Consider the following 27058-nt stretch of genomic DNA (forward strand, 5'->3'; position numbering starts at 1 on the left):
GGGACTACACAGGCGCCCGCCACCTCGCCCGGCTAGGTTTTTGTATTTTTTAGTAGAGACGGGGTTTCACTGTGTTAGCCAGGATGGTCTCGATCTCCTGACCTCATGATCCGCCCGTCTCGGCCTCCCAAAGTGCCTGTCCCGTTAATCTTAAATGGAGATTGGACATTTTGACTTTTCACAACTTCTCTGTCAGATTTTTATTAAACATCAAAGGCCCGGTACAAATACAGCTCATTCCTTTATCTTTTCTAATTGTACAACTCAGCATAAGTCTTTCCTTCTTAAGGACACTCAAAGTTGTCTAGGGTGTGTGTTAGATCTTGCTTTGTACTGTAGTGATTCTCCTACGTGTCTACCTCTCTCACTGCATTGTTAGTTTGATGAAAGAAAATATAGAGACTTATTGTTGCATCTTTTTTGTCTTTTGCCTTGTGTCCAAATGTGTTTTTGTGGGGAAGAGAAAACATCTGTATAGAGGAGGTGTTCCACCTCTGCTAGGGAGATCTGGGTGGCCGATGGGGCCAGGCAGTAAAAGAAAGTGTGCGTGAATGCAGAAGTGAAATTATAGCTAATGGAAGCCAGTGTAGTAAGGGAAGACAGGACTTCTGTCTTCGTTGCTAGGCATGCCTAGCATGCCTCCGATCTCAAGTCAAAACAGGCTGGGCAAGGTGACTCACACGTGGAATCCCAGCACTTTGGGAGACCTTGAGGCCAGGAATTTGAGACTGGTCTTGGCAACATAGTGAGACCACATCTCTACCAAAAAAAAAAAAATTCACTAGCTGGGGATGATGATGCACCAGTAGTCTCAGCTACTTGGGAGGCTGAGTGGGGAGTATTGCCTGAGCCCAGGAGTTTCAGCCTGCAGAGCTATGATAATGCCACTGCACTCAGCCTGGGTGACACAGTGAGACGCTCTCTTTAAAAATTAATAAATTAATTAATAAGTAAAGTCCAAACAAACATGGTAACCACATAGTTTAGTCCTTTGGCGGAAGGATTCAGACCAGAACATCATAGAATTCAGATGATGGCATACAGGAGACTGTTCCTGGTGCCTCTATTTTATTGTCCTTTAAATTATTTTATTTCATAAAGTTGAGTGTTGTTGATGTTAGAAAAACTAGATATTTAAATAAGCCAATGAAAGTAATTACTATAACCCCATCATCCAGAAGATAACAACTAGATATACAGTGATTCTTACCCCTAGCTGAATGTTAGAATCACCTAGGAGAATTTTTTAAAAATCCCTATGCCTAGGCTTCACCCCATGCTAAATAATTCATAACCTCTGGGTGTGGGACTCTGACGTGAGTATTTTTTAAAACTCCCCAGGTGATTCCAGGGAACAGCCAAGTTTGAAAACCAAAAATGATCTAGAGTCAGTCATCTTAAAATTCTTGTGCATACATTATCTAGGTTTGGGGGGAGCCTACAAGTCTGCGTTTCTAAGCAGCTCCCATGATGCTAATGCATGCTATGCTTCAAGTAGCAAAAGTGTATATTATCCTCTCAATAAAATGCAACCATGCATGGACATAGGGATTTTTTAAATCAGTAAGTCTTTGAACAGGTTACTTATACTGTGAGCCTCAGGTTCCTTATCTGTCAGATGACAGAGTTTGTATTAAATGTTTTAGAATTTTTGCTGCCCAAATGTTTAGATGGGAAGGAAACAAAGTTAAACCACCGAACACATATGATACTCCAGGCACTGTTCTTAGAGCTGATAATAAGAATAGTATTATTTGGGCATGTAGTATGTGCCAGGAACCATGCTAAGCATTTTAATTATTTAATTTAATAAGCTTCATTATAGATGAGGAAGCTAAGTAACCTGCCCAAGGATATGCAGCTGCCTAGCGGTAGAACTGGGATGGGAAGCCAGGCAGTCTGATGCCAGAGCCTGAGTACTGCTAGCCAGTATACGACAATGCTTCCTGGGCTAGATAATCTCTAGGATCCATCTATATAGTGGAATTTAGATTGCCAGTCACTTATGCTTCTTTATTTTGATTATCCAATATTCAGAATTATGAAAAAAATCTTGGCAGAAAGTGAAAGGGGGAGAAGTGCACCATATTGCACATCTGAGCATGCACATCAGTGGTATGTAAATAGCACCTAAAGATGGCATCATTTCATACGACATCCTTCGTATTGGTTTACCATCTGTGGCTTAATTTCTCTGAAGAAATCCAATATGGCATTCAAGGTTTAACTTAATAGCCTAGAGACTTCTTCAGGTGCATAAATGCATCCTCATCTAGGCAGCATTGGAAGGCAGAACCAGAGGGCTCTGTGCAATTGGGAGGGAGAGCCATAGAGACTGGTGATGAGGAGAGGAATTGATGGAAGAACAGATGGGAGTGGGAAGTATCCAGGTATTCTGGTAAAATTAGGCATGTACACAGCATCTCTGGTTCTAACTGTATGAGTGTGTGCACATGCATGTATGCATGCATGTGTGCAGGAGGATGGCAAGACCACGGGGTACAGAAGAGGATCATACAGAGGAGGAGGACTTTGAAAGTATTGTCTACCATACAACATCATCTTCACTACTCCTTCCCTCATTGGCCCCACCTTACCTTTCACTCTGCTGACAAGTGGACTTGACTCAGATACTTCTAATCAATCTAATATAGCAGTAGAGTTAGGAAGCAGGACTTGCCTGAACCTTAGAACCCTCCCTCCAGGCTGTGGGCAACTCCATCGGTCAACTAGGCCTGAAGGGAAGTTGCCAGGGCTGTGCCAGCCTCTACAGTTTTCCTCTGCAAGATGGCTTGTTCCCTTTGCTACCTGTAGCAGTTACAGAATCCTGAATCCAAAGGGAAAAGTATTTCTGGCAGACAAATACTGCCTGGGATTTCCCTGCTACTAAGACAGAATTCAGAAATGCCATCCATTGGCTTGCAAAGAAAGAAATGAAATGTGTCTATGACAGAAAACCAACAGCCATAAACCATGTTTGACCCACAGCATCTTCATACTTTGGTTTAAAATGTACCCTCACTTTTACAGTTTTAAAGCTTCTATTAGCTTCTCGGAAATCTCTATTTATAAAGAGAAGTCCAGCTTGCAGGCTTAAGCTCCACGGGTGATTTCCCCTGTCAACTTTTCTTAAGAAAATTTAATAGCAGCACCACGTGCTCAATTGAGCAACTCCAAGTCTTTACACCTGATGAAACAACCCTTACTTAAGAAGCATGTCTCGTGGGGGCAGTTTCCAGAATCCTTTTTTTAACCCCCTTATAACTGATGTTGTAGCTCTTGTATATGTATTTTTTTCTTTCTGGTATTTTTTCTTCTCAAATAAATATCATCCAGTCTAAGAATACATATTACTTAGTTGTTTATTTTTTAAGGAAATGTGATACAAGTCTTCACTCCAACTTTAATTTTTCCTTTACTCCTGAAAGTTGAATTCACTATGCATGCATTTCATTTCTCTCCAAATTGAGTGCATAGCCTGATGTCCATATGTAAATACTGCAGGGAATATTTTAATGCTCCTTAATGGACTGAAGGGAAAGAGGTGGAAATAGAGGTTCTAGAAATCAGAATCTTATAGAAGACCTCATAAATGTGGAAATAGCCAGTATGTGTACTTTCCTATTTAAAAGCACATACTTATAGTTAACTGATATTTTTACTTTCCTCCTTTTGAGAAATGTGCATATGGATGTTTAATTTCATGTCATTTTTGTGGATAAATAAAAACTAGAACACAGCATGTATTGTTCCTGATTGGGTGACCCACCCAGGTCCTGCACTGCTGGGCTCAGGACCATTGAGAAGAACGTGTGCTCAGGGAATAAAGCAGGGAAGGAAGAAGACTAATGATCTTCTTGTAATATTCCTTATATTACTGTACATTCTTCACACTGAAAAGATGCATAGGACATTCCTAGATGAAGAAACTGAGGCCTAGAGAAGGAATTTTATTCCCTGTGATCTTATGACCAGTTACTGACAGAGCTGATTCTAGTACCCAGATCTCCTGACCCCTAGACAGATGACTTTGCCAATGCCCCACGTCTTCTGCTAGGGAGATAAAAGGGAAACACTGAAGAAGCTCCAGAGTTAGTTTTGTTTTTGGTTTAAGGGGTTTCATTTTTTTAAAGGCCGAGTCCTCTCTCTCTCACCCAGGCTGGAGTGCAGTGATGTACGTAATCATAGCTCAATGTAACCTCAAATTCCTGGGCTCAAGCCATCCTCCCACTTCAGCCTCCTAAGTAGCTGGAACTATAGGTGCCTGTCTAATTATTATTATTAAAGAGACAGGGTCTTGCCATGTTACCCAGGCTGGTCTCATACTCCTGGCCTCAAGCAGTCCTCCTGCCTTAGCCTGTCAAAGCATGGGGACACCACACCTGGCCAAGAGTTCCTGGGTTTGAATTGTGGTATAGTCATTGGTGACCTCAGGCAAGTTTATTTAACTGTTTCTTCCTACAAATGGAATTAAAATAATTCCAATTTCTCTGAAATCTCAGAGTTAAGAGGAAAAATTAAAGTTGTGGTAAAGGCATGTATTAGGTTTGTTTTTTTAAAAAACGACTATGTGATGTATATTCTTAGACTATATGATATCTGACTATTGTGAGATAAAATGAGATTATGTATATGAACTGTTTAATGTAGTGCTTGGTACATATTCAGTACTCAATAAATATTGGATACAACTCTATTATTATTTTCCTATTTTTCTCCCTAAATTAGGTAGAAATCAGGATGGGAGAGAACAATGGAATGTCCACAAATCCTTTGTGCATAAGATTAAAGATTAAAAATATTTCATTGGCAGCTGAAAAATTTTTTTAAAAGGCTATCAGGAATTGCTCTGATGACTGCCAAAAACAGGAAAACATTAAAGTTATTCAAAGTATAGAGGAGAGCATTCACACAGCTTTAACACCCATGCATTGGAACCATTATGGCCACTCTGTAAAATAAAATGACATTGAGAGTTCTGGAAGACTACATCCACATCACCTTCATTCAGATAAATTTTGCTTGGTACCTACAATGTGCCAGTTTCTGTGTTAAACACCAGGAATACAGCATAAATAAGATTTATTCACCACCTTTTTCCTTGTGCCCTATTAGGGAAGACTGACTCTTTAGGAAATAATGAGAGCAAAATGTTGTGTGCTGCAAAAGTAGTCTTTTATTCAAAAATTGAGGAGGCATTGATCTAGGTTGTGGGCTTAGTTGTGTTTAAAGACCCAAAGCCTTTGCCTTCTGCAACTGTAGTCTAGATGGAGATTCAGATGATAAATGAATTAATTACATGCAACATGCCAGGTAAGGAAAGGTCTAAGAGGGCTTCACATAGAAAGTAACAACTCAACTGTCTGGAAGGATGTTGAATGGTTTACCAGATAGCTGGGTACAGACATGAAGAAGTGAGAAGCATAGGAAATGGGATGTGAAAAACCCAGAGGAAAGAATTAATTGTCGCTCACAGAGCTGATAATTCTAGTTGTATTTTTAAAACACCAAACCCAGCTTCCCACAGTCTTGCAGAATTATGCTGAAACAGCTAAGACCCACACTGCTTCAAGTAGCACTTAAAGAAAACGTGAATGTCATGGCAGCAGATTACACAGCTGCGACCCAGGATATGCACAGGCAGAAAAATCAGGGAAAAGGTATCATCCTTAAAAGTATCACTTCTCTGACCACAGCTGCTTAGAACATTTTGAGTTCTCTTTCAAACTGGCAGCCACATTTTCATGCTCAGGCTGTTTCTCAGAGAGAGAGGTCATTAGATTCTTCCATCTCCATAACAAAAAATCAAAAGCAGCCATTTTTAAGTAATTGCACAGTTCCAGCCATATGTCTCCCCCGCCCCTTATTGAGTATCATTCACTTAGGACTGGCGTACTTCCCCTCCTAAATTGGAGGTTTGCATATGTAATTATATCAAATGATGTGTTTGTTTGTATCTCCAAACCACATTCAAAAGCTTGCCTATGATTTATCTTTGAAATTCAATTTCATCATGTCAGTCCCCAATTTACTGTGCCCAGTGGGTCTACAGTTATATATATGTAACGCACACACACCTCTGTTGTATAGATTACAGAATGGGGTTGTCTTCCCCAGTGATGAGTCAGAGTGGTTAAGGAGGGAGGTTGCTCTGTTTTGTCTTGTTCTCTATTCTCTCTATTTTGTCTTGTTCTCTATTGTCTTGTTGTCTTATTCTCTATTTGTTCCAAATGCATTCGGCTACAACAAAGTTATTATAAATGAAGGGGCAGCATTGCTCATTTTAACTAATTCCTCTGGGCCAGGAAGGATAGCTCACTGCATTCTTTTCTGACTGTAAAAAATGGCAGTGCTGCTGAGGTGCCGTAGCTCATCATAAGAAGGTACTTTGAGCAGTAGGAAAGCTTTTACACCTTAGTGGTTTAGCTGACCCTGGCTTGATAACAAGATTTATTTTATCAAGATTTTGATAACAAGATGTATTTATTTATTTTCAACTGCAAATAACTACCAGTTGTTGCTGTAACTGTAAAATTGCAATGTTTCCATGCTCCAGATTCCAATGGACAAGCCCAATCAACTCTATTCATTTCAACCCTTCTTCATGCCTGAGGCCTAAACTAACTAACCCATTCATTCATTCATTCATTTAAATATTTTTAAGAGCCTACCTTTTCCAAATATAAAAGACTTATTAAAACCTTAAAGTCAGAGTTTATGATTTTCTAGTGATTTTTCTAACAGCTTTATTAGTATATAATTTGCATACAGTAAACTTCACCCATTTAAAGGATACAATTTAATTGTTTTCAGAATATTTACAGAATTGTGCAACCATCACCATAGTCTGTAATTTTAGAGCATTTTTATCCCTTCAAAAAGAAACCTTGTGCCCATTAGCAAACAGAAACTCCCTATCCCCATACCACCTCATCTGATTTCCTACCAATTTCTACTTTTAACTTACATTTTATTTCTTGCCTTTTATTTCATATCTGTGAAAATAAAGGTGGTAGAAGCCAAGAGAACTGTAACCAGCAGAGACTTTCCTCTGTCTTTTTACTCCAGAAACAGAAACTGCTTGTCTTCCTCACAGCTCCAAGTTCACTGTTGTGTATGTTGTTTCAGACTTTTCAGGAAGCCTGTCTCTCTCTGTGGGCTGATCAATATGTGAGAAACACATCCCGGTGAAGGTATGAAGGTGAAGGGGACCCTGCAGCTCTCCCAATTACATGTGGGCATTGTGAAAACAAGTGAATGTCCTAAAGAATTGCCCTAAGAATCATCAGGAGAGGAAGCTGACCTCCCTCTTCCCTGTGCACAGCCACACCACAGTGGGCTGTGGGCTGTGGCCATGTGACCCTGGGCAAGGAGCACCTGTGATGATAGTGAGTCCCCAGGGGAACAGAAGGCAAAGGGGTCCTGGTCTTTTGTGGCTGAAAGAGCAGCAGGGTGAAGGCCAACAGCCGTTTGACTCATTTATAGCCTCAATATAACAAGCATATTTCATTCCTATTGTGGACTCTAATAGAGGAGCCCCCACACAGGAGAGGAGAGGCTCCATGAAAGCTTCCCCTGACTTGTGAGAAGAGAGTTACTCCCCACTTTGAAAGAGCCTCTGTGACATATGACCTTGTCCAATAGAATGGCCCAGAAATGAAGGTGTCAGATGTATGTGTTAGACATACACTGGGGTGACCACACAGACCCTCTGTCAATGTGACTCAGAGCGCTGTGCTGCCCTTTATTCCTCTCCTCACCTCCCCCGAGCAGGCACTCACAGGCTATCTCCATCACCCCACCCCACACCCACACACACTGAGCCCAATGTTCTGATTGAGATGCTAGAGCAGCTCAGTCTATTTCATTCTTGGGCATGTCTGGTCAGAAGAAGTAAGGTCAATAAAAAGTCACAGTGAGATTCAGTGAAAGATAGTAGAATTGGATAGCACCTTTCTCTTAGAATAAGAGGACCATCACCGGCCTCATCCCAAGAGATTCTGATAGAGTAAATGAGGGATGGAGCAGGGAGACAAAATCCATGTTTTTGATGTTTCCCTGGTGATTCTGATGGTCAGCTAAGGAAGGAAAGTTACTGATCCTCCTTGACCTTCCTGGTGGCAGTCTTTCCTCCTTAATCTCTGACAGTAGCTCTTCACATCCAAGAGTGCCTAGCATTGCTCATTCACACAGAGGAACTCTGCAAACTTTATGAGTACACATGTCACACAAACTTCCCACCACAAATACACCCTCCACACACAAAACAATACCCTCTTAAACACATTCCAAGTCTGTAGCAAAACTGAAGAATAAAATACAGTGGATCTCTTCCAGAGCAACTTTTCATTAACTAAGCGTTAAAGAGTTCCTATTCTTTGTTCTAGGTGAGGAACTAGGTAGGCATCAGTTTCCGAATCAAAAGACAGGCCCTTCTCATGAAGTAACTCTGTCAATTTGTCTAGCGGGGAAATACAGACATGTGAACAAAGGATTCTAGTATAAGGCAGAGATCAATAATGGAGAGCACTGCTTACATGAGGGCAGAGCAGATGGCCACCTGGCCCTGTTAAACAGGGTCAGCAAAGGCTAACATCTGAGCTAAAAATAAAAAATCTAGCTCAGTGTAAAAATGTACAGCTTGGGTGAATATAATTAATAATAGTTTATTGTACACTTCAAGATTGCTAATAAATTTCAAATGTCCTCACCACAAAAAAATGGTAAGTATTGTAGGCGATGGATGTGTTAATTGACTTGATTTAATTATTTCACATGGTATGCTTGAATCATAAGCTCATTTTCTACCATATATATTTTTTCAATATATTTCAATATATCTATATTTTCAATAAAAAAAAGATAAAGAAAAAAAATCTGTGGGGCACATTCCAGAATGAATTCATGGAAAGTCAGATCATTTGTGCACTGGAAACACAGGTTTTCCTCCTGTGGGGAGTGTGGAGGTGGAGAGGAGGGGCTAGCTTGTAAACAGCCATGTTACTCAGAGTGGGATATTATTTCGAAGGCCGTGGGGAGCCATTTAATTTCCTGTGGTCTCTTCTTGGCTTTCTCTAAAATCTGTGTGCTCCCACCCACCACTTCTATATAAGACAGAAGCTTGAGGTCAAGAGCTCTTTCACAGCCCCTGGAAATACCTTTCCACATTGCACCTACCTCACCAGCACTGGGACAGGCTTTTCATATGATTTTTCTCTGTTCCTCCATTGTCCATCAGCATATACCAGGAAAACAGCCCACCCCATATTCTCTTTAGGGACATCGTGGAATCAAGAAATGGAAAATAAATTTGACCTCCTAATTGCCATTTGACAAAAGGAATAATAAAACCCGCAAAAGACAAATTGGTGCAATAAGCTGAGAGGCCTTGAAGGTTTTGTCTTCTCATTTTCTTTTTTTTGTCTTTATACTCAAAGGGGTGATTCACTTATGAGAAACACCATTGGAAGAAAAGATAGGTATTTTTCATGTGGAACTTATTTTGTATAAAGATTCAAACACATAAAACAATGATAAAATTACAGTATAAGATCTTTGGTGTGTAAGTTATTAAATCTGAAATAATTATGTGTATTAGTAGCAATTACAGAAATAACCTTCTTTGTCAAGTATAGCAAAAATTATATGTGCATATAAAAGTTAAGTAAGAAAGTACTGTTTCATAGCCTGAATCTAATCAGCATAAACAACCTATTAATTGTTCAGGAACTCTAAAATCTTTAATGAGGTTTTAGTAATTCTACTGTAGCATTTCAGTCATATGCAAATGAATCATTGGAACTCTTCATTATCAGAAAAACAGAAGTTCTTTAGTGAGTTTTTACATCCCCAAAGTAATTACAGTATGCCAACTGTGGTAGATAGGCTGAAACAATTTTTCAGGTTTTCTTTGTAAATTTTACTTTCTTTTAAGAATGATTCTTGAGACCCTTCTGATTGTCTTGGGGGATTGGAAAGTTACAGTTCCATACCACTTTTGCTTTTCCTTTAACTGGACTTGTTTCCCCACACTCAGTAAGCTGTTTGCCCCAGATATTTAAAAGTCGAATATTCTCATTTCTACACAGGTCTGATTACAACAACTTCAAGGAAATTGGATCGAGAACAGCAGGCAGAACATTTTCTGGAGGTAAGCGCATAGAGGGAACTGGAATTCATTAAAACTGACTTTCACTAAACTTCTTTAACCTTCAACATAAACTATACCTTCAATGTATTTGAACAGTGGATATCAAAGTGAAGATATTTCTCTTGGGCTGCTATGTTCTGAATTTAGGGATTTCTAGTGTGTTCTTCTCAAGATGCTCCTGTGTGCTGAGCCAGGGTGGTAGAGCAGCCTTTGCCTTTTGCTGAAGACAATGGTGTATCATCATCTCTGCCTTGACTTCAGGCCCTCGTGTCAATAATCAGAAAAGAAAGTTCAAGAGCAGAGCCCTGTGAGCCACTGGGGCCACAGATGTAAAAAGAGAAAGAGTGTAAGTGCACCATTTATGAGGAAGCTTTGCTTTCCTCTTTTCTTTTCTTGGGGAAAGAGCCGAGAGAAAGCTGCTGGTTGAGTCACTGCCAGAGAGACTATTGCTGAAACCATAAAATGGACTCCTTTAATTCATTAAGACAGAAACTGCAGCAAAATAAACTCTAAAAGCGTTATTTCTGGAGAGAGAATAAAAAGCTATGAGATGAGAAAATAAATATGAAAGAGCTTTGCAGAACGTTCTTTCTTTAAGTATCAAGTGTCTTTATTGGGACGCTTGAAGCCTGGGAAGTTTGTATGACACCGTGATTTAATTGTGACGGTGTGATATGAAACAGATGACAATGCCTAGGAACTCAAGGCTTTGTTAAGGTTCTAAAATAATCTTTTATTTCCTAAGAATCACTTTCTGGAATCCACCACCCCTCCTAACACACATACAAACACACATACACACACACACACGCGCACATGCACACACACACTTCACATCTTATGATAGAATCTCTTCTGGTCTCCTCTAAATTAGCTCACCAGTCTTGATTTATTTAAAGAACACTGGACTAGGAATCAGGCTACCTGGGTCTTGAAGCTGTCCTGCTGTGAATAGCTTGAAGCTATTTAATTGCCTGGAACATTAGTTTCCCCTACTATGAAATTTGGCAAACAATTACAATCCCTTATACCTCAAAAGATCACTCTTAGGATCAAACCTTCTATTTTGTATCAAAGTATTTTTAAAACTCTTAAAGCATTACATATAATAAAGGATTATTATTATTATTATCATCATCATACAACACTATGATAATCCTTTTAAAACATTACTATCATCTCATAAAGATAAAAGACTCCAGGCTGCCAAAAAAAATAATTATAGTAATTCTTTTTTCAAAATCCTATTAACAGGCTGCACTACCTACCTGGTCCAGAACTTAAGTACATTTGCCAGAAAAATAAGACCTTATATTATATTCATGGGGTTCTTTCCTTTCCAGAAGTCAGTCCAGGACACCTGGATAGGCTGTGTTCTTAGACAGTTGAACCCATTACTTCCCAGAAGGAAGCAGGAAGGGTGTCTCATTATCTGAGGAGTCTGGCTGAGATCACTTACTGCCCGGTCCCTTGCAAGGTGGTCTCTGTCATCAGGAGGTTTGTGGTGCAGTGTGACTGTCACAGGATGGATCTATAGTAGAACAAAGAGGAGGAATATTTTCCAAGCATTTGAATTCACTCCCCAAAAGAACCCTGAATGGATTCACATCCTTTACAGACTTACATAAATACTGAGTAATGTTTTAGTACCTTGGACTAACACAGATTGGGATCTAGAATATCATTGATCAGTACAAGTTGAGTACCCCTTATCCAAAATGCTTGGGATGGGGTGGGGAGTATGAAGAGAAGTTAATAAATTAGTACAAACGTATGGTGTGATACAATACATAAGACTCAGTATTAAATAGATCATTCAGGTGACTAGATTATAATAATCTATTGCATATTTCAAATAGCTAGAAGAGAAGAATTAGAATGGTTCTAGCATAAAGCATTAACAAATGTTTAAGATGATAGATAACCCAAGTACACTGATTTGATCTTCACAAGTACACAAATGTATTAAATTATCACATGTACCCTGAAACTATATACGTCTATTATGCATTGCTATAAAAAATAACTTTAAAAATGCTTGGGATTCGAAATGTTTGGTATTTTGGAATATTTTCAGTATTCTTAGTTGAACATCCCTAATTCAAAACTCCAAAATTCAAAATGTTCCATTTATCATTTCCTTTGAGCATCATGTTGGCCCTCAAGAACTTTCAGATTTTTGAGCATTTTGGAATTTGGGTTTTCACATTAGGGCTATTCAACTTATATCTGATATCATCTGCATAGGGAAGTAGGACAGCATAGCAATGAACAACTTTATAGGGCTATTGGGAGATTAAAATATGAAATACATGTAAAACATCCAGTCCAGTATCTGGTGCTAAGTAGGTGCTTAGTAAAGTGTGGTTATCATTGTTAATTGTTGTGGTTTTAAGTATTTTGACATAATATTAGAAGCTTTCTAAAGATTTAACAGCACCACTCCACTCCAGGAAAGATAGAAGCTCCAGATCACTTGAAATGCAGAAGGAGCCCCAGGTAGCAAGCCCTGTACTCACTCCATGTACCAGGGACTGCCCTAAGTCCTGGGGACACAAAGTGAGCAGAAAGGATGGGGAAGCACATGGAAGTGAATAAGTGCTGTAACTTCAGAAAGAAGCTCTCTGAAGCCACTAAAAGAAGGTTCCATGATAGTGCCTGAAAGTTGGGGTAGTGGTGGTGACAGGCAGCATTCAGTAGGCTAGTTAGGAGGGCTTGTTTGACGTGGCATTTGACATGATGTTAAGATTCTGTTCAAGAAATAGAATCAAGACCACTGTGATGAACAGTGTAAAGGCAGGGTGAGAATGGGAGGGCAGGGGTTATAGGAAAGCGGGTTGGAAAGGCAAACAGAGGGGACTGTGGTAAGGATTTTGAATTCTTCCTGAATGCAATGGAAAGGCTTTAAGCAGGTATGACATGATGTGACTGCCATCATAAGTGATGGCTGACTGCCTTGGTGGGCAGAGACAGGCTTGGGGTAGGGGTCGAGGATGACCAGTGGCAGCAGGGAAATGTGGGAAGCTTTTATAGAGATCCAGGTGAGAGATGATGGTGGTTTGAATGAGGGTGAGGGCAGTGGGTCAAATAGGTCTGACACAAATCCTATCATGATTTCAGCTAGCAACAGCACACTGGCTTTTCTGTGGTCTTTAGAGTGAAGACATTTAAAACCACAGGTCATCAGAAACATACCAACTTGCCCTCCAGCAACCTCGTTGTCCTACCCAGCTCCCAGGCTCGCCACACACACTGTTTCATTTAGTAAATCTGCTAAGGCTTTCAGAAACCAGTTCAATCTCAATCTCTCTCTCCCTCTGTCCTCTCTCTCTCTTTTTCTGTCTTACACACACCGTCTTACTCTCACTCTCTAAAATTGTGCAATTTTGGCCACATTTTTTCTTCTATATGACATTGCTGCAGGAGTTTGAACAACATTTCTTTGTTTTTTTCCTAAATAGACCATAGAAGGAATGTTACTTTAACTTAGTCCTGAAAAATAAGTGAAATGATATCACTGAGAATGTAGAATAGAGTTGTCTGTTATACACAAAATTTTTGAAACTGCTGATGTATTTTGTGACTTGTAAGGCCTAGGTGTGGGTAATTAACCTCCTGGAGAGCGTTTAATTGCCCAGATAACCTTATGCGCCTCTTAAACTCATATTAACCTTCTGGCTCTATTTCATATCTGTCCTTCCCAATAAAATAAAATTGACTCTTCTTGAAAGGACCCATTTAGAAGCTGACCTGGCAGGTACACTGCTGAATAGATAACCAGGAAGACATTAATGATTTGTTGGTAGTTTGCTATCCCTGTGGTAGAAGGCACTTGACTTGTATACTGCTGACATTCCATCTATACATTGGTTTAAGATATTTAGCTTAATGGTGTATGGGCTGCAAGGGTTTTCCAGTCTGTAGAGCATTTGCCTAAAATCTGTTACTATAAAAGGAGGGTTGTCATTATCAGAATCCAAAGACTTGCTAAAGCAACAAGAGCAGCAAAGAACTGTAGGCAAATTCACAAGTACAGCTTATACTTCTTCAGTGAATTCTAAGTGTTAACTCTTGCCTGGTTTGGAAGTCTGTTATGTGAAAATATTGGCTTGATCTTCTCTTCCTACCATAAAATGCAAAAATAAAGAATTTTTAGCTCATTTGTTCAAAGTCATATACCTTCCTTGATACCCAGTTATGATTATAGTGGAGATAGAAGACTAATTCCAGCATACAGATGCTGAGAGTTGATAATGGACACGTAAATGAAACAGTGAATTAACGTTTTAGTTTGTTGGTTGTGACTTTAGCCCTGATTACTTCATTATCAGAGAAGGCAGCTGTGAAATAGGAAATAAATGCACTAACTCTTTCTTACTATATAATCACTTGTATGGATTGTGATTTTTTTGTTGTTTTGGGTGGGTGTTTTGGATTTTCTTTCCTTTTTTTTTTTTTTTTTACCTATGAGATGTTTACGCTCCCTGTGGGCATGCAACTTGATTTATCAAGACAGTGAATTAAGGTAGTGTGGGAAAGCTCAAATGTTAAATTCAGGTGTGCCTGTAATTGTATTTTGGTACTGTTCACAGAGCTTAGATGGGCTATTGAACTTCTCTGGGTCCCCTTTCTCTCATCTGTAAAGTGGGGATAACAATTCCTACCATAGGGTTGGTATAAAGAGTAGATTAAATGACAGGCGAATCATGCTCAGGACGCCGTCTGTTAGACAGTACATGTTCCACGAATGGTAGCCATTGTCAGCACAGAATGTCTTACTCATCTCTGTATTCAAGCATCTGTTTGGCACCCAGGAAACAAGGGATGCTCAATAAGTGTGTGAATGAATGCTTACATTAAGATACGTTATTTTACTCCTAAATGAGACCTTGAAGGGGAGAGAATTAACATGCAGGAAAGAGCATGGACGTAGAGACAGAAAGCAGGCATGCTTGGCTTCTTTTCATCTGCATGAGCGTTGCCAAGTTAAATTAACTTTGATCCTCCTTTTCTTCATCTGGAAAATGGGGTTAATAAACTTGCCTCACAAACTGCATAGAAGGCCTGGCACACAAAGACGCCAGTTGCCTATTGCTTGTCCTTTCCCTCTTTTCCATCTCCTTCCTCCTCCCCTTGTCCTCCACAAACACACTGCCAGTTCCCTTTCTTTTCCTGGACTGGCTCCAGCAGTTTGAAAAGCTTATAGCACTTCGATTATTCTTAAAAGATACATCTACTTAAATAATCCTATAGTCCTGGCTTAATTATGTGTGAATCTTTATCTTGCTTGCTGAAGAGTATTATTTGCCTTCCTTTTGATCTTGAAATGCTTCTCCGTTCAGGGCTGGATGGTTCTGATAAAAGTCTCCCAAAGAGAACACAGAGAGTGTTTTATTTGCAAATCAAAAAAAAAAAAAAAAAAAATTGAAAAGAAGATGACAAGGCCCAGTAACCAGTGTAAACACAGTGGATGAGAAATTATGTCATATGTATGCATAGAACTTAGAATAGCCCAGAGAATGTGGTTAAATGTAATAGTGAAGTCAGTATAAATAACAGATTACAAAGGAATAGGCTGGATCCACAGGAATGTATATTATTTGATATCTGTCTTTTTTAACAAACTCATTCATTGTCCTCTGTAACATACAACTCATGTGAATATTTTTTCTTCCAGTCTGAAGTTCTCATCACTTTTTATAGTTTTATTTTCTGAGGGAAAAAATATTGCTGTTTATTAAGTTTTTATAACGTTTTCTCTTGCCTTAGGATGCAAATTGATTTCTTTGGTGAGAGTACACCCTTAGCAGTTTCTTACTTTGGTAAAGCATCTGCTTTTAAAATAATGATAATTTCTGGTGGAGAAGAACTGCAGGCTCATTTCAACCCATTAAAGAGTCCATAGTTTCATAATTTAACTTCAAGAAAAATGGAAGTTTCTCTCCTTAGGCGTCTCTTTCTGCCACCCTCAGAAAACTCTGCAGGAAGTATCCATGGGCCCTCAAAAAATGGTATATCTGTGCATAAAAATAGCAGCATGGAGCAGGCATCAGCGTCAGAAGGAGAGTTGATAACACCTTCTGTGCTCCGGAGCTCCCAGGAGGCACCACACGCAATTAATGCTTTGCGACACAGCTTCTGACCTCTTTCCACTCACTCCTTCCATTCTCTCATTTGTTCACATTGTTATTCTTATTGTATCAACCTCGATAAAGTTGATGTCCACTCTTTCTGTTTTTACTTCCTTTCATGAAAGCTTTATCGAATGCCTGTTCAAGGCCTGGCATTGGGCCAAGTACCAAGGTTTTCTTCTTGAAATTGGTGTTTTTCCCACTGGACATTTTTTCCTTTGACTTTCACAGTAATGTCTCCTAGAGTACTAAACTGCAGATCAAGCAGGGAGCTACTTTTGTTAGCTGCTGTCTTGGCATCAAGAAACTGTTATTAATTCATATATTCCCAGCTGTGCTCTCACATTATATAGATACAGAAACTGAGACCCAGAAAAGAGGAGAGCGATCCAAGGTCATACAGCTACTTCATGGCAGTGCCCAGGATAGGTCTCTCTCTCTTTATGGAACAAATATGGCTACCAATATCCATCAGCTTATTGAAATGTGGCAAATTGAATCATCTTTTCTCACTCTCATTTTGTAATAAGGGATTGATCCAGGTGTCCAGTTAACCCAGCCTGAAGGATCAGTCTGTATGCATCTGAAAAGAGCGGGTTTTCTCTCATACTCTGGTTGTCCATCCACCACCCCCTCAGCTAATCCTCAGAGCCTGGTACTCTGGCCTGCCCCATCCACCCAGCTCTGGACAAGACTCGCTCTGCTGCTGGGCTGTGCCCTGAGCTCCAGGACCGAGCCCATCTGCGAGGACGCTGTGTCCACATGGTGGGTACCAGCTTGTACTCAGCAGAGGAGTAACTGTAGAGCATGTATTATGGGCTGAATTGTGCACCACCAAAATCCATGTGTTCAAATCCTAACCTCCAGTACCTCAGAATGTGACTGGATTTGGAAAGAAGAGCCTTTAAAGAGGTCATTAAATTAAAATGAGGTCATTGGAGAGAGCCCTAATCCAATATGACTGACTAATGTCCTTATAAGAGGAGGAAATTTGGACACAGATATGTACAGAACTGTCCAGGTTGGTATGGGCCCTTAAGAATAATACTTTTTGAGATCTTCCCACCAGTATGAATTGCAGATGTACTACTTAAATTTCCCTATTGTCTAAAAAGTAAATATTGAATCTGACGCAGAAAAACAAACCTGTCAGAGCAAATATTAATTCTCAGAGCTAGTACATTCAAAACAGAGATCCCAAGATGCCCATGGGTCTGGGTAGGTAAGGAATTCAGAGGAGCAGCATGTGTGCAGGCAGTAGGGACTTGGAGAGGGAGGAACAGTGGATTCCACCTGCCCCTTCTTCTAAAGAGGCTCTGCCAGCAGCAGGTGTGAAAGCAGGTAGGCCCAGTATCAGCAGGAAGTCTTAATTTCTTTCCTAAAAAACCAAATCACATTTGCATTCCACATCTCTCTATATTACATGTTGACAACTCCATCATTTTTTTAAAAAACACTGTAAGCCAACGAACCCCTGTTTTGCAACGTTTGACAGAAAGGAAGATTTCTTACTTGCCTCATAATTTGTAATCCTCTCAGAATGAAGTAAGTAATTCACATATTTTGTAGGATCTAATTAGTTTCTTATCTTCCCTTCACCTCACATCTTTTTAAATGTACCCATCTTTTAAAATGTCCCCTTAAAAATAAATAAGAAATGAGCCTATGGCTGAGTCTTAAGAGAGTCTGTTGACTTTGGAAATGATCGCATATGAGGACTTGGTTGGGAACTCAGCTGAACAATTGTCCACACAGGCGTTTGTGTCTGAGCCAAGGAACGGAAGGGTGCTGTGGATCTTTGGGGTACCTCAAGTTGTGTGAGCATCTCATCTGGCAGTAGCTCTTTTTAACTTTGCTTTTCTGTGTTCCTGGTTGACCTACTAGTTAATAAGCTGCAGGCAAACACTTACATATATTGGGAGAGTTGTCTGGAGTAAGTCTTTGATTCCATGAAAAACCACCTCTAATTTACCTGTTTGTGAAAGGTTGTGTTTGTTTTGTTTCTCCTTAAACCTGAACACTAATTAGTAGAGCCGCAGTAGATGAAACCAGTGCACTTGGATCTAGGGAGGTCCTTCCATCCAGTGGCTCTGCCTAGCAATGGAATTGAGCCAGTTTTGACTGCTCTGCTCACCCGTGGTGCACAGGCAGATAATTGCTCTGGGCAGGTCACAGCTTGTTGAGCTGTGCACACAGGCTGTAGGGAGCTGAGATTCTGCTTTGTTTTCATTTGTGAATGGTTTCCGAATGTGGTGCTATGTTGCTGCTTCCTTTTAGTCTTCTGAGCCAAGCAGCTGTAATATCCACAACCTCTGGCTGAGTTCTGGGGGTTGGTGGAAGGGAGCCTATTAACCTGAAGGGTTGATATTGCACAAATGACTTCTACCTTTTTACAGAAAAGGTTAGAAGTTTCCTGCATGTCTCTGAACAATCATGAGAACTCCTGACTGTGAATCCCCCATCCTGGGAGCCCAAACTGGCTTCTTCCCCATAGTACAATGATGGTAAATTGACTCCCTGCCCTTTACTTCCGTGGCTCCTTTTCCTTCTTTCCTTTGTGTGGCTTTCCTAGTTTATTTTATGCCACACACTCTCTGAGCTACAGAATGATCTGTCCAATCTAATTTTATAGAGGCCTTCACAAACCACTGAAGCTCATGCCTAATATCCGATGTGTTTGACCCAGTTGAGGACTTCAAATCTGTCTGTGGGAAAATTTAAAATGTAATGACAGCAAGTTTAAAATATGGAATTCAACTCAAGTGCTTCTATTAATAATCAGGAAAAACTACTTTGGCATGCTTCCTGCCTACAGCAGACAGCTTTGTTCAAATGAGCTGTTGTTTCAAGACCTTTCAAGCAACTTGCTTTTGTGGCAAATTGGGGGCTACCAACCTCATCTATTTTGTGGCAAGACCGGTTTACTGAAATAGCAAGAGAGTTGTCAGCGTGAGGATGCAGAACATTGTCATGAAAATAATTCAGGACAGCCCTGCACGTCAGAGCCAAGGAAAATAGGTTAGAATCTTGGAACAATACCAGCCTTCAAAATTGGGAAAACCTATAATAAATTCGGTTGTTTAATTTTTGGGAGTATAGCACTGTATGGATGTTACACAATTATTCAATCAAACAGTGAAAAAAATGTCTTATAAAACACTGTCCTAATTGTGATCGTCCCTTTACATTTACATCAAACTAATATACTATAAATGTAGATAGAGATGGTTAATGCACAAGATTTGGAGACAGACATAATAACTCACTAGCTGTGTGACCTAGAGCCAAACTACTTAATCTAAACTTCTGTCTCCTTACCTATAAAATTGGGACAATAATAATACCTTTATAAGATTTGGTGAGGATATTTATGTTGCACATGCATTGCACATGTTAAGTGTTTAATATGTTAGCTATTATGATTAGAAGCTTTAATATTTTCCGTGTGATTCCTGAAGCAGTCATCTTGTGACAAAATTCAGAACACTTAAGGCCTTATATCATATTTATAGTTTGGTTCATAGTTGTTGAATATGCTTACCATACTTTAATAAGATAGCATCTATGAATGAGACTACAGAAGTTCCTGGCACATGGTATGCACTCAAAAATATATTGATTTTTTCAACCCTTTTCTGAAGAAGATCCCAAAATTTTAGAAATTTATCAGCTTCCACTGGCCACCATCCACTTAAATAAGCTGTAACCATATAAGTTGGAATAGCTTATTGTCCAAAGACAGGCTAATGAGTCAACCGCGGGTCTGGCATGGCTATGATGAAGGTCATTAGATCTCTACTGTTGGATCTACAGTCTTTCTCTCTGACTTTCTAAACCAGCATCCAATAGGTAGACTGAGGCACCCAAGCTCCAATAATAGAGCAGTAGCATTTCCAAGCATCCTGGAACTCCGTAAATTAGTTAGTCTTAAAACCAGGAAAAATAGCTCATTTCCCCAGGTCAGCCATGTTCAGGCCTATCCAGCCTTATCACTAACCCCTAAGCTTTCTCCCAGAATCATAACCCCTTTAAGGTCTTAAATTGTGTTTATTTGTTAATGCAGTCAATGTGTTTAACATTTAGACATCTAATGGGAATTTTTTTGTGTTTCATTCAGATGTCAAAACCTCAATTGTGTAGAAATACGAAACTGGATGTGACTATTCAGGAGATGTTCTATGGAGGTAGCCCACAGCATGGTTAATATTCAGCAGCAGATACCATCATTTAAAAATCATTGCCCTGGGTAGGGTCAAACTCCACCTCTCCTTCAGGCTATTCTTAGCTTCATTAGCAAGCTGCAAAATAAGCTCCACTGAGATTTCTCATCCTGTCTCTTCCTGGCCCTACCTTTAGTGAAGGTCACCCATAGGAGGAAGGGCCAGATGACTCCACGTTGTACCCCAGCACCTAAAACAATGCCAGGGATATAATATGCACTTGATGTATGTTGGCTGAGTTGAAGTTTAGGGCTCCAGGTAACCCACAACCCAGGTAATCCAGGCTTTGCAGGATATAGTGATATGTACTGTCCAGAGATTCACAGAATGTACAGTAAGCACACAGAGGAGGCACCTAGGTGAGAGTTTTGTGGAGCCCTTGGGGTGCCAGCTAATATGCAGAACAGGGAAGGGCTTTCTCCCACTGCATCCCAGTCTGTACTGAAGTGGCTTGCCAACCCCAGCTCCTATTTGGAGCCTAAAAGCAGTTCCTAAATCACTTTGACCTACCTGAAATCTGTCATCCTCGGGAGATCATAAATACATAATTCAGAAGAAAGATCTTAGATTTTTCATGAGGTACCCATTATAATTCCTGGCATGCCACTCTAGACTTTTAAAGATGCTGATAAGTCTTAAAATTAGATGCGGGGCTAAGCTCCAGGCTGATGTATACCTTGCTATTATGTAATTGAAATAAAATCTACTTTAGGTGACTACTTTCAAATAAAATAGAAAAAGGTCAATATTTTTGAAAATGTATAGGTACTCATTAGTAGCCCTCTTAAGAAGCTTCACAAAGACAAAGCACTTTAAACTAAGCAACTAGTACCACAAAGTAGACTGACGGATCCAGTGTTCTGACTTTCCCCATATTGAGAGAAGCTTAATTTGTTCTTGTTTTGTTTTTGAACTGAAGGCTATGAAAGCAAATTTTGATCCCATAGGATACCAAATGACTGAGATTTTTCTCTTCATGGTATATGGCATTCTTCTTGTCACTGGAAATTACTTTGGCAAAGTCTTAACTTTGCATGTCCCATCTTTACCATTCAAGGTCTAAGAACCTTTTCTCATTAGGTGAAAAAGTCAGAAAGGCTGCAGTCAAATTTAAAGCAATATTATAGCCTTGTTGGCAGGGAGACATAACAGCAGTAGACAGACTCTTGAGGTATGCAGGAATTAGAGATGTGTTTGTTTGGTGTCAGCCAGGACAGAATGGAATTTTTTATTTAGCATTTTTCACAACAGAAGGTGTTGTTCTGTCTCTATCAGCAGTAGCCAGGGCATGCTTGCTTCACCTCTGAATGAAGAATTACAAATATCTCTGTGCAAGGCCGTGACAGACCCATGATGTGTGCTTTGATACATGCACAAAACCATTTACCCGTCTTCAAAAATGATGCTTCCAGAAGCAATTCCTTTAAAAGTTCCTGTCATGCCACAAGGACATCAACATGTAAGGAAGAGTGAACTCAGTTTCTCGTGGTGTAAAGCATGTACATACCCAGGTGAAAGGGAGAAAAAGCCTATTCCAAAACTCCCCTTTTAGAAATTACATAGTACCTGTGGTAGGATTTTTAAAAATACAATTATTTCCAATTATGGAAATACGTGAAACTTGTAACTATGTTAATATATGATACATGTTCATTGTAAGAAAATTAAAAAAAACAGAAACAGAAGACAAAGAAGCAAATAAAAACATTTAACAATATTCATAATTTTTCCATGAACTGATGATTGCGTTTTAAATTTTGGTAAATAATCTTTCAGAACTTTCTTTTACATTTATGTATATATGTATACACATGTATTTCATATAATCATATAATCCTGCATAAAATTTGTGAAAAAAATCTAATACATACTATATATAGTTTCATATCCTTGCTTATTTATTATGGACATTTTTCTATATTAATATATTTACATTCAATATGTTACTTGTTTCCATTGCATAGGATCTCATTAAATAGCAATCTATGGTAGAGTTTCCCATGACCTTGAGTAGGAACCATCTATCACTTTTTCTAGAATATTTTATGAATATAGCCCAGCCACCCAGGAGCCCCTAGTGATACTTCTGTAGTGTTGGTTTGGTGCCCAGTTTCAAGCCATTTACTAACTTTCCCTTCTGCCTGTGGATCAGCTAAAAGAAAGACCCTGCACATCATCTAATGTAATTTGGCAGATTATTTCAGATACTTGATCAGATTGCACCCAGATATGAACAAAAATCTATCCCTTGACTGGAGCTGTAATACTCCACCTTATAGCATTTACCTACTGTAGGAAAAATTACACAGTGTAAGAAATGTTTATATAAATATCTTTGAAACATTTGGAAAAAAGAATACTGCATATTAATTCGTGTCCTTTGAAAAATTATATCAAGAGCCTAAACATGTAACCTAACTTTAGACATCTGAACAGGTTACCCACAAATATCAACTACTCCCCTTTCTTCCAGTGTAGTTTGATATTCTACCTTACAACATTTCGTCATTGAAGACAAAATGATATATTGTAAATACCTTTTCACAAAAGTACAAATAAATCCCACAGAATCATAAAATTTCAGAGCTAAATAGTACCTTAGAAATCATCTGCTTGATGATGGATTATTTAAAGCCCAAACTAAAGATCTGGATAAACATTTGCCAAATGTGGGCATGCAAGCGACATTCGCATTTGGCATAGCTGTCTGCATTCTCTACTGGTGACAAATTGTAGTGTAAAAAGTGGGAAAGGATCCAAACCAAACTGTAGCTGAGGCTTGACATGTCTCTGAGAGGGCACATATGCCTTCCCATGTTTAAAAGCAAAATCCCTTCAGATGATGCAGGTAGAATAAGAAGAAAGAAGAGCAGCCCCTGTCTCCTGCCACACATCCCCCATCAGTTCCAACTTGGAGCTGTTAAGAAAAAGGGACTCTGGAAAGACTCTCATATGCATGCCAAGAATAAGTCATTTCTGCACTCAGAGAAACCCCACTTTCAGACAACCTTGAAATGTGGTTTTCATGGAGGCAGGGCATGAAAAATAATATGCTTCTATAAAATATCCCTTTTTGAGAGTAAAAATGTAAAGAAATACATAATTCATGAATATGAGTCTGTTGTGAAATCATAGATTACAAAGTCCTTAATGACTGTTTTTGTTTTCTTCCTGGTACTGACCTTGTACTTATTAGACTCTAAATATTAGCTGAATTAAAATGAAAGAAAATACATTCTTACCTTCTCTTTTCACTGTGTTTAGACAGAGGAAAGAGAAAACTAATATCAACTCGACTTTACAATTCTTACCTAAGAGGAGCTTTAGCTATCTAGGCTTTTGCCCAATATTTCCAAAGGCATAAATATCTAACTATAAATGCCCAACAAATGACAAGGGCAGTTCAGAAACTGTAGAAGAAAACATCATCTATAAGGTTGCCAGTTGGTAACACAAATATATCTGAACCACCTACAGTTTAACTTAATTATGTTTTCCACAGTAGGGTTACTTGCCCCCGGAAGGACAGAATGCATGAGCCTGAAGTTGCTTAATAAATGGTGTTATCTGGAGATGTGTACATTTCCAAAGGCCAGCCCCAGCTTATAAACTTGAAATCAGCACTCTGACCAATTCATAAAAGACACTGCACACTGCTTACCACCTCACACAGGTGTTCAGGCTTAAATTCTGACATAAGAGATTAAGAAGCCAAGTTGGGGGAAAATACAGCTTCTGGAAGCAGTAAGTAGACCCAGAGATGGCCTCAGGGATCTTAGAAATCATAGGTGAATCTTTGAGAAGGGAATTGCCCTTGACTACCACAATTGAGGGTGGAGTAAGAGTTGAAAACTCCAAAGAATGATAAGCAAAGGGAAAAGCATTGTTCTCACTGCTTTTCTGTTCTCTCCTTGATTGTCATGCATTTCAATGGCATCCAGATGTTCTATTATTTTAGCTACCAACTTGGGAAATTACATTGTAGTTACTTTCAAAGTTGTCAGAACACTAAACTCAACAATGACAGTTTATAACCCATTTTCTCTAAAGTGCTCGATTTTTTTTCTTAACCCTGATGGGCTGGCATTTAAATAAAGTAAGCCAGGATTCTGAAACTCAATTAGTTTCTGGATATGCAGAGTTATTCTTTGTGCTCATTCACATGCATATTGGTTCTTACATCTTGGGTACCCTGTACTTTAATTTTTTCTCTATTTGTATCTAGATTTGTTTTAAAATAGGAAACTCACTTCATGCTTTAACTTTCAATAGTTTTCACTCTTTAATTTAAAACTAAACTATTTAAATTCTTTTTGCTTTCAAATTTGCATTTTCCAGAAAATTAAAGGCTAGCTAAGAAGACCAATATTATTAAATTTGAAAATGCATATTTTCCCAGTTCAATCAAAAACATAATAATATGTATATCATATTTTACAACTGATTTCTTTAAGATTTCCCAGAAAACTCAGTTCATAATTTTCTGTTGCAAAGGGATGAAGTTCTTCTTCAGTTTAATGCCTGCAGCATTCTTATGGTAATTTTGAAATTGGGAGACTTGGTCACATTCATAAATGGTAACTGTAGAAAATTGAGTATGTTCAAATCAAACAAAAGCATAAAGAACCTTGAGGATACTTTTGAAAAGAGGAGACTCTCTCTAACAAGTCTAGTTACAGTGTCTGTTCCTAGGGCAGATGAATGAGAGAGTTCTTATAAGACTATTGCTGTGGGTTTTTTTTTTTTTTTTCGTTTTTTCTTTTTTGTAGACTGCTTGTATTATCTGTCTGTACAGTACTTAGCACCCTGTTGAACTCAATAAATATGCAGTGGTGATAATATTGCTCAGAATTCACTTAGCACTTTCACATCTTTTGAGTGTCACAATGTTCTGCCTACTAGGTGCAGGGAATTTTAATTTAATGTTCATTCTGAGGCTTAAAGCTTGGAAGTGTAATGACCCATGTAAGGTAATCCTCCACTCCAGTAGGACATTTTTGGAGCAAAGCCATTAGATTGTACAAGAATTCATTAAAAAGCAGAAAAACTGTACTTCCCACACTGAAACACTGATGAGGCTCAGTACACTGTTGTTTCTAATCTCTACTCTGCAAGCCATCCACATCATATTACCCCAAAGCACAAAAAAGGAAAAAAAAAAAAAAATTGAAATCTATGATGATTAAACAGTTCTGACCAACCTCAGTCAAACTTTCATCCATGGCAGAAATTGGGAAAGAAATCAAAAGGTCCGAGAACAAGTTCTTTATCAGAACAACCCAGTTCGTCCCTCAATCTAATTCAGCTAGTACTAGATTGTGGAATATCTACCAGTTTCCACATATTTTATCCTATGAAGCTACATTTTCCTCTTGGCTTATAAGAAACTAGCTACAGGTAGTTTTAATAGCAATAAAATCATTGGTATCCTTAGCACTAACACAGTTTCTAGCATCTAATAAGCACTCCGGAACTATTTAGTTGAATGAATGAATGAATGAATGAATGAATGATCCATAAAGGGAAATACCAAATTGTTCTCAAAACCCTGGTCTCGGTTATTTTATTGCTTCTTTAAAAAGAAAAGACTGTTGGAGGTTACCTGACAACATCTTTAACTTTTAAAAAAATCCCAGTAGTTTATGGGGTTCAGGTGGTTTTTGTTACGTGGATTTCGGACTTATAGGACAACTAGCCTACTTCAAAAAAAAAAAAAAAAAACTGAAAGTTATAAATGTAATAAATGTTCTGGGAATATTTAAATTAATGTTAAATTGGCTAGGTGTGGTGGTTCATGCCTGTAATCCCAGCACTTTGGGAGGCCAAGGCGGGCAGATCATGAGGTCACGAGATGGAGACTATCCTGGCTAACACAGTGAAACCCTGTCTCTACTAAAAAAATACAAAAAAATTAGCCGGGCGTGGTGGCGGGCGCCTGTAGTCCCAGCTACTGCTACTCGGGAGGCTGAGGCAGGTGAATGGGGTGAACCCAGGAGGCAGAGTTTGCAGTGAGCCAAGATCGTGCCACTGCACTCCAGCCTGGGCAACAGAGAGAGACTCCATCTCAAAAAAATAAAAAATATTAATAAATAAAAATAAAATAAATTAATGTTAAATTGATATAAATTACCACTCATGAGAATACACAAATATTTGGTGTGAGATTTAATTGACAGTCCACAGTTGATAATTAACCATAAACGCACTCATGTATGCACGTGCGCACACACACACACGTACTTCCAGCACATAAAACATGATAATTACACCCAAAGTTACCCTAGAACAGTTGAGAATACCAGAATAACACAGGTGAAGCACTGATGAGCTGTAGGATAGCACATGGTAAAATTGTATGCCCAACTTTGAGAAACAACTTTTATGTGCTATAAAGTTAATGGCTGCACTTAACAGGGAGGACTTCACAGAAGAAAGGAGACTTGACCTAGGCCTTGGATAAGAAGATGATCAATGTAAAAGAAGAGAGCACTGATGATTCAAGCAGAGATATAAAGAGGGATGCATATGGCACCCTTGGGAGACTGTGACAGGAGTAG

General features: G+C 39.0%; 1 protein-coding gene across 2 annotated transcripts in view; it reads left to right on the top strand.

Annotated features, from left to right (window-relative positions):
- Positions 1 to 27058, top strand: part of FAT3 (FAT atypical cadherin 3) — a 547597-nt gene that overhangs the window by 340818 nt on the left and 179721 nt on the right. For both annotated transcript variants that reach the window (XM_023209116.2, XM_031933808.1), the window contains exon 3: positions 10089 to 10150. In XM_023209116.2, the coding sequence (XP_023064884.2) occupies positions 10089 to 10150 (62 nt within the window). The remainder of the gene's footprint in view (positions 1 to 10088; positions 10151 to 27058) is intronic.

This window comes from Piliocolobus tephrosceles, chromosome 13 (genome assembly GCF_002776525.5).
Source record: "Piliocolobus tephrosceles isolate RC106 chromosome 13, ASM277652v3, whole genome shotgun sequence".
NCBI classification, from domain to species: domain Eukaryota; kingdom Metazoa; phylum Chordata; class Mammalia; order Primates; family Cercopithecidae; genus Piliocolobus; species Piliocolobus tephrosceles.